The sequence below is a fragment of the Crassostrea angulata genome, chromosome 4 (assembly GCF_025612915.1).
Source record: "Crassostrea angulata isolate pt1a10 chromosome 4, ASM2561291v2, whole genome shotgun sequence".
NCBI lineage: Eukaryota > Metazoa > Mollusca > Bivalvia > Ostreida > Ostreidae > Magallana > Magallana angulata.
The window spans coordinates 16,719,791-16,731,936 of record NC_069114.1 but is presented as its reverse complement, the minus strand read 5'-3'; the positions used below and the strand labels follow the sequence as shown (position 1 = coordinate 16,731,936).

General features: G+C 32.4%; 1 protein-coding gene across 2 annotated transcripts in view; it reads right to left on the bottom strand.

Moving 5' to 3' along the window:
- The window catches only part of LOC128181848 (retinal guanylyl cyclase 2-like), a 43,239-nt gene that overhangs the window by 8,693 nt on the left and 22,400 nt on the right, over nucleotides 1-12,146 (bottom strand). For both annotated transcript variants that reach the window (XM_052850389.1, XM_052850390.1), the window contains exons 5-8: nucleotides 11,784-11,897; nucleotides 10,399-10,476; nucleotides 8,061-8,165; nucleotides 7,492-7,563 (exon numbers count right to left, since the gene is read on the bottom strand). In XM_052850389.1, coding sequence (XP_052706349.1) covers nucleotides 7,492-7,563; nucleotides 8,061-8,165; nucleotides 10,399-10,476; nucleotides 11,784-11,897 — 369 coding nt within the window. The remainder of the gene's footprint in view (nucleotides 1-7,491; nucleotides 7,564-8,060; nucleotides 8,166-10,398; nucleotides 10,477-11,783; nucleotides 11,898-12,146) is intronic.

Here is a 12,146-nt window from a genome sequence, read left to right as displayed (position 1 = left end):
TAAAAATTAGATTCATATCGTTAACATATCAATGGACATATGTCTGTTCTTTAATGGCAAAATCATTATCGCTTACTGTTTAAGATATTACCAATAAAATCGATCTCTGTACTGAATCTGTACTTTGTATAATTATAGTATTATCACTATTATGGCTTCATTATATCCTTTTTAAAGAAATATTGACCAACTTTGAAATTTATAACAGTAATATTTAAGAACGATTAGTGATACTGATTTATATAATACGGAGACTGCATGACAAGACCGTTTGAGGTGCTAAGAGTAAATTATATACTCAGTAGTATGCACGATGTGCAGGAGCATAAAATAATCAGGTGCGCTATAAGTATTCAGGGAAACCTTCAATCTCATATTTAAAAGAAAAGAAAGAGAAAATAACATCAACACCAGCTTCTTTCCCTTGTCTCTAGGAGAACCCAGATTTACTTACAACAAGGATGATGAATATGATTCTTAAAAAAGCATATCATCAGCAAAAAATTGGCAACATGTTGCCATAATTAAACTAAAAGATGAGTATGACGAAGCAAAAAAAGATCACTGATTTTTATTTACGACATAACAAAATGCGTACTGGCTAAAACCAAAATTAAAAAAAGAACCCTTATATAAGTGAAAACAAACACCGTCGCAGAATGGATAATCCTACCATTTTAAGGACATTCTGTGTTGTATTTTGCTGAATATAGCAACGCCTTACTTTCATAATTACACCAAAAAAATTAGTTTGGTAAAATAGCACTGTTTGGTCGTTTCGGGTTTCACGACGTATTAACAAATTACGTACTGATTGAAACAAAAAAAAAAAGGAAATCGAAGAAAAGAACCCTTACATATGCTAAAACAAACACCGTCGCAGAATGGATATTCTTCCATTTGCAGGACGTTCTGAGCGGTATTTGCTCACACGCAGCTTTTATTACGCCGTCTCAGACGACACGCAGCATCGTGTTGCAATGATAAGTCTTTAAGCATCTACGAAAGACGAATAGGGCCACATAAAAAAATATTTTTATCTCGTAATTACGAGAAAAAATCTCGTTATTACGACTTAATTTTCTCGTTATTACGAGAAGAGATCTCGTTATTACGAGTTAATTATCTCGTTATAACGAGAAAAGATCTCGTTATTACGAGTTAATTTTCTCGTAATTACGAGAAAAGATCTCGTTATTACGACTTAGTTATCTCGTTATAACGAGAAAAGATCTCGTTATTACGAGTTAATTATCTCGTAATTACGAGAAAAGATCTCGTTATAACGAGTTCATTCTCTCGTAATTACGAGAAAAGATCTTTTCAAAATGGTGCGTTTCATTATTCTATTCTCTTTATGTCAAGTGTATGAACTACTGCAATGTCTTTTATTATACACATACTTAGCATTAGTAGCATAAACAGAATTTGATATAAAATCGGACCAATCAGTTTTAACGAAATTTCAGAAGAAGGGGCAAAGCAGGTTGATTGATGAATTGATTGAACTATATATTGATTAGAAGGATACATGTAATTTGTTTTCAGACTCCAAAATGTTGATATACAAAATCAATTATTTTCAATATACATATAGGTTGTGTATGAACACAATTCAGGTAAATCCTGTATATCAATGATTGAAACTACATAGTCATTAAAGTCAACTGTAACAATAGAATTGTGTTTTTACGACAAGGGCTACCTGGTATTTAATTCGGAGTGGAATTATAATATATATAAGATGAAATGAGAATTACATGAAGTTCTTTCCACTTATTCATATTAGTTAAATGTCAAATCCGATCATTTTATTTAAAAATTAATGAATAATGTCCGGTGTTATTTAAACATTAATCAGAATTGAATTAACGTTTATTGAAAGAGTGAACCAGTCGACTTGGAGGTGTTTTCAGAAATGCACCATTTATATAAATCTTTTTTCGTAATAACGAGATCTTTCTCGTAATTACGAGATCTTTTCTCGTAATAACGAGATCTTTTCTCGTTATTACGAGATAATTAACTCGTAATAACGAGATCTTTTCTCGTAATAACGAGATCTTTTCTCGTAATAACGAGATCTGTTCTCGTTATTACGAGATCTTTTCTCGTAATTACGAGATAATTAACTCGTAATAACGAGATCTTTTCTCGTTATAACGAGATAATTAACTCGTAATAACGAGATCTTTTCTCGCAATTACGAGATAATTAACTCGTAATAACGAGATCTTTTCTCGTTATAACGAGATAATTAACTCGTAATAACGAGATCATTTCTCGTAATTACGAGATAAAAATATTTTTTTATGTGGCCCTATTCGTCTTTCGTAAGCATCCCTAAAACCCTCTAAAATACTGTGCGCGGTTATAAGGGCTGGATAATCGTTGTCATTTTTAGGATATATTTATTTCCTTTACACGACGGGGTTTTCTTAAGGAATAAAGAATCATTCTTTGAGTATTATGAGGAGATCAAATACGGTCAGGCGTGATCACAACTAATAAAGGTCTAAAGGCTTTATAATAGATTTGTTTACGCCCGGCTGTATTTGATGATCACCTCATAATATTCAGAGAATGATTCTTTATAACTTATATTAACTAAGTGTTCAGCAATTATACGATTAAATATTGAAATAGTCATTGATGAAATATATTGAATTTCACATTACAAAGTCGATTCGTAGTTTTATCTCAGACAAAAACATTGGAAAATGTAAAGGTCTTTACTAAAAATTTATGGCCGAAAACCATCATATCCAAAAGATTAAAAAGATTTGATGGCTAATAAGTTAACCATCCAGACTTTTTAAAATGAACAGAGAGAGAGAGAGAGAGAGAGAGAGAGAGAGAGAGAGAGACTTTGCCATGGGCAAATGCCTGGATAAAAGAACCCACTTTCATCGTTTTATACGGCAGCAAACAACATTGAGAGTGCCATTGTTGTAGTGCTAGGAACAGATATGCCTCGCTATTGATTTAAACTTTGCTTAAGAAGTATGAAAAAACATGGATGACAATGCAAGTGCTTCGCCTCGACAGACCTACATGACAACGGAGGAAGCAGATTAGTAAAAATATATCGTTAAAATCAATAAACAAGAACTGAATCCCACGCATCGATATCTATTTGATGTTCTTTATTTGGATATATTCATGACTCAGTACGAAATATAAATCTCTCTAGGTAGATATATATCACCACTCGTTTGTTTGTTTGTTTGTTATGAAATATTCAATCACTTTAAATATTTGAATACTTTGCTTGTTTTGACACACAGTTGTTCTGATATCTAACCTTGCTCTAGACACCAAAAAAAAAAAAAACCCCGTACCTAATGGCAAAATAAAATAAATGCTTTGTTATTGTTTACGTGTTGGAAAGATAAAACCTGGTGTAAATTTTGTATCAGACTATGCAAAAATTTCATACTGTTTGTGAAGCCATAAATTGCAGACGTTATGAGTAATTCTAAACAAGATCATGCATATGATATTTTTAGCAAATCTTTCGGAGAAATTTTATCTACGGAATAATCAGACCCTACTAGTAAATAACACTATATTGTCTTTACATTTATTACTTTTCTGGCAGTCTTTTCTGCATGATATTTGAGAAGACAATATCTATCTAAATATAAGCCTTAGGTTATAGTTTTACTAATAACTTAAGCTAATAACTTAGCTTAAAATTGTGAGAAACCGACAGCTAGCTTTGTATTTTTTTTCTATTTCGTTTCACGCTTACCAAATGCAGTGGTGGAAAAATTCGACGAACTTTCCCCCCATTTGATGAAGTTAAAATAATTCAGCATAAATGGCAAAAGAGGAGAGATTTTAAAATTCTATAACTGAAAATAAATAATCCATATGTTATAAAACTTATCATTTTTTTGACATTTTAATGCTATTCGATTTAAATCAAACCAATCAATTTAATAAAAATAAACATATGGCCGTACGTTACACAAGATGTAAATAAATATAAATATCGACAGAATAGCTGGATTAATTATATAACAAAACATGTTTTAGAAAGAAAGTGGGCGCTTAAGACGTAGATTCTGCAGGAATCTGGGCGCACAAGGAGAGTGAAAAATTTCATCAATTTATTTTGAATATTTTTCGAATTATAACCGTTATTTGGTTTCTGTTGGATGTGAAATGAGTGGAAAAATATTTGAAATGCAAAAGGTTTTATCATAACATGGGTCTAAATATAGCAACACGATGCAATTCATGCAAAATTCTACTTATTTACAACTGTTTTTAAATGATTTTGTTGTCTCTGGGTCTTCTCTCCACAAATTTGAAACGTGTAAAGATAACATATTTCAACATTAAAAATGTCGCTTTTTAAAAAAAGATGGAGAGATGACCCAGAGATGACTAATTATGTACTTTTTCAAATTATTTTTTAAGGATAAAAAACAGAGTCCATTGAAATGACAATGTTGTTTCAAACAGTACTTTATACAGCATATATTGAAAAGTCTCGCATGGCTCAGTGGTTTCGTTCTGGATTAGTAAATACAATATTTCAGTGTTTTGGGTTCAAATCCAACTGGTGGTCTTTTAAAAAAAATTAAACTTTTTTTTTTAAATGTTTGTTATTATAATATAATGTTGAATTATAAAATACCGGTATATTTTAATTTGTCGTTATTGATTTCTTAATCTGCTGTATAAACACTATTTTTTTCTTATTACTAGTTTTTTAGGATATACACAATATAACCTTAAAATATGTTTGCATTAACATTTCCAATATATATGTAACTAGTTATCGGTTTACCTCTCATTGCCATTTTTTGAGAGCTTGTGAGTTTTTTTAATAACCGGAATAGCCATGTACTTCGACTCTCAACATAATATATTTTTGTTGAAACCTGTACATAGCCTTTCGAGGTTATATACATATATTTACATTTTCCAGTGTCTTTGCCTGTGATAACACTACGTATCGATTTTGTACTATATAACTATATAATGCAAAAGACGCCAAATCGAGGCGCCAGCGGGGTTTGCTTATTAGTATTTAAATATATAATCGTACGATTGCTTAAAATTATATACATATAAGTAATAAGGAATCATTCTTTAAATATTATGAGATGATAATTTCGGTCGGGGTGTGATCAAATCTATCATAAAGCCCTTCGGGCTTTATTGGATTTGATCACACCCCGACCGAAATTATCACCTCATAATACTCAAAGAATGATTCCTTATTCCTTATTTAAATCCAAATTAATTCTTGTCGAGGATTCCTGCAAACTTACAATCTTGTGCGCTCACTTTCTTTTGTAAATCGTAAGTATTATCTTTAGGGTAAATTAAAACCATGCATATCAGAATCTGAGTCAATTAAGCAATTTAAGACCAGACAGATAGGGTTTGATGCAAACGAAATCAACACAGTAGGCGTTAAAAGGGTTTTTAAAAAAATGTTTTGCATATATACATCAGGCAACGTCTCTTGATATTCACTAGAGAATAGAAGGAAGATTTACTCGGCGTATAATCCCACCTACGTTATAATTGCAGACATTTAAACTCCCATGTTTTTTAAATGAAAATTTAATTTGTCATTACATGAGAAAAAAAAAAATAAACTGATCAAGTAAATTTGACTTCAAATGATGGCTTCAGATTAAACCCTATATTATGTCTTAAATTGCTTAATTGGTGAAGAATAATGCATTTTCCAAAACATGCTTTGTTGCGCTAATCTAACATTCTGACCATATTATTATATGCTTTTGATATCTTGTTTCTGAGTGACTCAGGTGACCTATTGCAATTAGTCTTCGTCCGTCGTCGTGTGTCGTCGGTCGTGCATTAACAATCTTAAATTTCTAACTTCTTCTTCTTCTTAAAAACTACAAGGCCAATTGCCACCATTTTTGGATTAGAGCATCTCTAGGACAATATGAACCTAAATTGTGAAATTCATGACCTTACCATCTTTGGGGCCTCATGAGGGATAGCAACATCTTCTCTACCATCACACATGTAGAAAAAATAGGTTATGTTATCCATGAAGCCTTCTACTACAATTGTGAAATTCATGGCCCCTGGGTCGGGTTTAGGCCCTAGGACGGGGCTAATATGGCCACAGAGTTAAACTGTATTTCATCTTAGAAAATCTTCTTCTTTACATCAACATTAGTAGAAGAAAAACGGAATGCATGATTATGAAATTCATGAAGCCCTCTACCTAAATTGTGAAATTCATTACCTCTGGATCAGGGGTTCGGGCCAATATGGCCACTTAGTGAAAATGTATAAGGTTTAGTAATATTTTCGTCTGTACTTTCACAGTCGTGGGAGATCATCAAAATGCATAAAAAAAATAAAAGTTGGGGTAACAGTCAGAGGAGACTATGATTAGGATTTAGACCCCACAACGAAGCTTTAAATGCAAACTTGAAACTCTCTTACCTATCCATCTATCGATCTAAAGGTTATGGTAATCGGGTGACCGTCAAGGCATGTAGGCATTTTGTTAATTAACTGGGTACCGGCGAATACAGTACACTTACTCTGACGTAACAACTTCTTATGTTTTACCTACATTGCATGCTGCTACCTGGTAAATTAAAAAATTACAATATGGCAATTCTTATAATTATAATTTTAAATGTTTTGAGAAATATGGGGAAGAGCATGCTTATTAGGCAAAATCTCAAGTGATATGGCCTTTATGGGATATATACATGTATTATTTAGTTTTTAAGACACGCTTTTTATACTTTTAAATGGTTTGAGAAAGATTGGGTAGATCATTCTTATTAAGCAAAATCAGTCTGTAAATTAGGCATAATTTCATGAACTATTTTGCCTTTAATATTGAAAAGACGCTACTGATATTTTCAAACTGCCTGCGATTTGTTACTTGAATCAGACGACAGCACTTAGAATCATCGGCAAACCAATCAGAGCTAATTTCGTTACTCAGTTTTAGCTAATACCATATACTCCTAGATAATACGCGTTCGATTAATCTAGTCACCGCCTCTGGATAGTAAAAGATACATCGACGACCGATCATTATGGAAAAGAAAAATTTATCTTTTTTTCATCACATGAGATCTCATCGATATCCCGTTATCAAAAGTCGCATTGGTTTAGTGATAAAAATTACAAATTTGAATGAACGATCAATTATAATTTTTACCGTATATCCGGGGTTTTTTTCGCGTGTCAATCTGATACATTTTTAATTGGCGTCAGTTATTTTTGCGATTAAAAGAGTTTCTTATAGAAAACGATACAGAATATAATTTCTGCGTATTCAATTATTTGCGATTTAAAAGAGATCGCGAAAATAGCAAAAATTAGATCATCGCAAAAATTACCGGATATACGGTACATGTATATATAGGTTGACATCTGGAACACGACACCCCTGCAGTCCGCCCCAATAATCACCACACAGACACACACACAAATAATTGCAAAAAACTGGTTTTTTGTACTCACTCTTACTGCATCTGAAAGTAAGGAGACTTTGAAGTCCCAGTCCAGTTTTATGTTTTCGTTCTTCAAAACATCCTGAATAAGTAAAAAAAAAAGTTCGGTGTCAAAAAGATGTAATACTACAACATATATGCGATTTTGAAAAAAAAAAAATCAAACATTGTCATTATGAAATCTGAAAGTAAGAGATATTTTGGTTATAAAAAGTTTTAATCATATAAATCGATGAATATAAAGATAGGTAATTGATTCACTGAATATCCAACTTTGTAAATGCAAAAACTCAATAATGAAGCTATTTAGATTTTTAAAAATCTTTTTGTTGGCACAAACGGTAAAGGCAATCATGAGCGGATCTAGAAAAATCAAAGTTATTAAATTTTCTTACATGTAGTATATAAACTTAACAAAAAGGCTTCGGATTACCCCTTTTTGAACTTTCATCCCCCCCCCTACCAGCCCTTTTTTGGAAAAAAAAATCTGGATCCGCGCATGCAATCCATTATCCCAGGGTTACGTTATTAACATAAAGTGTTTGACTGTCATTTCCGGTGTCCGTATGGAACACTTACCCACAGGCTTCCTCTACTGCAGTACTCAGAAACAAGCGCCGGTCTCAGGGGATCAATGAGGAGACCATACAAAGGATTCACATTCTCGTGGCGTATGTCTCGTAACTGCAAATGAAGGATATCTAAAGAGTGAAAAACCTAATTAAAGTTCTGATCATGCCGCGACTTTTGATGAACTTGCAAAGAAAGAGCGAAGCCATTCCGTGATTGCAAGGGTACACTGAAAGGGAACTTGATGGATCGATCAGCGTGTACATGCATGCCGAGAAACGTTCAGTGATATAGCTTTTAATGAATAAAAAAAAAAGAAAATACGGTATTGCCCGTAAGTTTATTATCATTAGATAATTTTGTTTAATAGTTTAACAATAAAAACGAGCTGTTTTAAAACTGACGGAAATTTTTTTAAAGATAAAGTTAATATGCATACTTGTATTCTCGACAATTAGCACAAATTCGTACACTGCACGTTTAAATAATGTTTAGTAATTATAACAATTAATACATTGCATTTTAATTTATGTAATCATGATACTTTTAAACGGATTTTCGCACAATGCCAAGTATATATACATGTATATCGATTTATTTTAATTTATGTACATGTAATAAATAAAAAAAAAATTCTTACAAATATCATACAACCTTTCTCTAATTATATATCATTTATCCTACCAACTCCTTGTTAATGATTATACATAGGACTTAAATGAAAACAGACTTTATTTAATTTGTTTATCAACTTTTCAATGATCCTACAAACAACCTACATATATGTAATTCATATCGCAACCAACCACACACTGAGCATGCAAACATCATTGATTGATCCTACAAACATCTTTTCACCAATTCAGCAAAGAATGATCATATAAAAACCCTTTTGCCAATTCTACACAGGGGGCGAACCATGTACTTTGCAGAAATATAAGAGACATTTTCATCAGTTGATCAGTTATAAAAAATCAAGTTCTATAGGTCGATGAAAATAAAGTTTTAAAAAGGTAACGACGCCAGCTTGTATCATAATAAACATGGAAGAGTCTTTTAAAAATATAAGCTTGTATAACCAAGTAGTTAATGTTGGGTGACAGGTCAAATTTAACCCCAAGGAGCGTAACTAAAATGGGTTTTCTATGTACGTTACACCATTGGACCCACGGGTTTTCTTCTTACTACTCCGTTAAAATTAGTCAAATGTAGAGAAATCCCTCGAGTTTTCAAAAATTAATAATCAAGACTTGCAAGTAGCACATTTTTCTTTGCTACAAGGAGTATGATTCAACTTAATTTTCAAAATTTTAGGGGAGCGCGCGCCGGATGCGACCCCCCCCCCCTGAATCCGCCACTGCTGAAGATGTCTGATCCCACAACTCTCATTAACCGATTCAGACAATAATCCTACACACCACGCCTTTTCACCAAGCAACGATCCTACAAAAACCCTTTCACAGATCCTTTAAAAACAACTTAACATTGATCCTAGAAACAACATGTCACTGATCCTCTGAACGGCGATTCCACAGACAGCCCTTCATACATTCTACAAAGTCTCTCACTTAATCTACAATCAGTTTTTGTTACGTATTTCCTATATGATTTCATCTGTTTGTTTTTTAGATTTAGTAAATGACAAAATTTATTACATTTAATTCTTAAAACTATGTATTTTCAGTAATATTACAGCGCTGGTTGTGTATGTATGACAACTGATAGTTTCTGTGTTTCCTGTATTGTTACAGAAATAAGCAGTATTGGGATATAGATATGATATTTCTGTACGCATATTCTGTATTATTAGTGCTTATATTGTCATAGTGTGTAAGACCAAACCAATCAGTGTACGCATTTCGTACATTGCATCAGTTCTGCAACATGTGGCGCATGACAATTGTTATTATTGTCTGTAGATACTTGAATTTACTGTATTCTTACCATTGTATGACAACAATTATATTTTCCGTCGGTATTATTCTGTCTGTAAGACTTTTTCTTGCATTGTGTTGTTTTCTTGTGTTGCTGAATAACCAATTGCAACTTCTCGGGCCTTTCCGGCAGAGGTCGGAAAAACAACTTCAAATGTATTACGTAAGCGTCCATGACAACCCGACCTTTTTCAAAACACGGCAATTTTTTTCATCAACTGAGTTTCATTAAATTCAATTACATATCCTAAAATATGGCGTTCAATTATGTCTTGACAATATAAGTTTATGGAAAGTAACTCCATTTTGTATAAAATTCTAAAATCCCGATGATGCTAATACATTTAAGGTGTTTTTCCATGCTCTGGTGGAAAGGCCCATGAAGTTGTGATTGACAACAGATAGTTTCTTACCGTTCGTAAATACGATAACAATTTTCCTTTCATTTCAAACCCCTTCACTTTAAGCTCCTTCACAAATACGATGTCTCCCTAAAAATAAATTAACACATTTTATTCTGCATGGTGTAAACAATTAGCAATCCTTGTTTGACCGTACCATAGATGTGCTTAACCCCATTAACATAAATCAATTTAAACATTAATGAGTCAGAAAAACTATTCTCTAAAAATATCGAAGTGTTTTCTTATTAGAGCACTCATCTCGTAATGACCCTATACAATTCAAAACAATATACGAAACACTGACAAATTTTGAAATAACCGATTATAAAAATAAAATTGTTGTTTTGTGTGTCGAAATAAACAAAATGTCATTTATGAATTACTACAATAAAAAATCCCTGATGTTAAATGTAATCAAATGTAAACAGTTTTTTGTTTTGCTTTCAAAGACGGATAAATCAATTTATTTTAAAACTACGCATCAGAAAATTTCAAACAGATTGTAAACAGAAATACTACGCATGTGCGAGTTTGAATTTTTCTCCTATTAAGGAGTGTTAAGTCAGTAACCCGTATGCACATTCATCACAGAGGGCGCAATAACACATTGGTAGATTAATCACTCACGATTTACATATAAAGCCGCGCACTTATTTTTCTTGGACACGCATCTGCAGCGTTAACCCAGCGCTTGCAAGTTGTGCCGTCCGTGTCATTATGACAAATGATCGTTGAAAGCAGCTTATCTGAATAATTTGACAAGAAAATGGCCCGCGAAGTGAGTTCTAATCACCGAGTGAATGAATATAAATGAACTTATTATCGGGATATCAACACTGTGCATTTCGTTTTTGCATGTTTCTTTAAAAAAAGTTTCAAATGGCGTGGATCAATTCGTGTAGTACTCAATCAAACTTGCATAACGTTTTTAAAAAAAACCCACAAAACAATTATTTAATTTATAAGCGTCATTGTTGTCTTTCTCGTTTTAAGTTTTTATTAACCTTTTTCAGCATATAGCCATTTAAATAATGCGTCAATGGCAAAGATTCATCTTGAGAAATAAATGGTATTACTGTGTAATTCGACCTGAGGTAAATATAATACCCAAAAGTAGCTCAACTAAGCACTGGTAATCGCTTGGTAACCGCTATCGTTTTAGAAAATTGCTCTAAAATAGAACATGTTAACTTATAAAATTCCCATTGATTTGGATCAATATGGTTAAATCAAAGGTGAAAGCAAATCAGGAAATGTTTGATTTCCTATTCGGATATTGTTAACTAGGAATTTAAGAATTATCCTCTCCTGCACATATTTGTTGTGGTTGCTTAAGTTAGCTTGTTTATTTAAATAACTCTATCTTCTGTAAGAGTTGAACAACACGAGTTTACCTTATACCGTGCAATTTCTGAGAATTCGGAGAACTCGTGGAGACTGGCCAGTGAACGGTTTGACTTTTCTGATGCCTTCACCAAATCCGGTTTGTCTAGGAATGGACCATTTATCTGTGTAAGTAAAAGACATTTCTATAAAAGATGAACCCAACAGTTTTAAGGATATATTAAGTATAGAAGCATTGCACGATTCTTTACATTTAAGTAATCAATGAATCAAATACATGTAGTACGTTGTGGTAGGAATAAATCATAATAAAGTTTCAGCAAAAAAAATATTTATTTAGAGCTAAACCAATTGCTCCAAATACAGATAGACACACAATAATATATATACTCTTTTAAAAGTATTTCTAATTT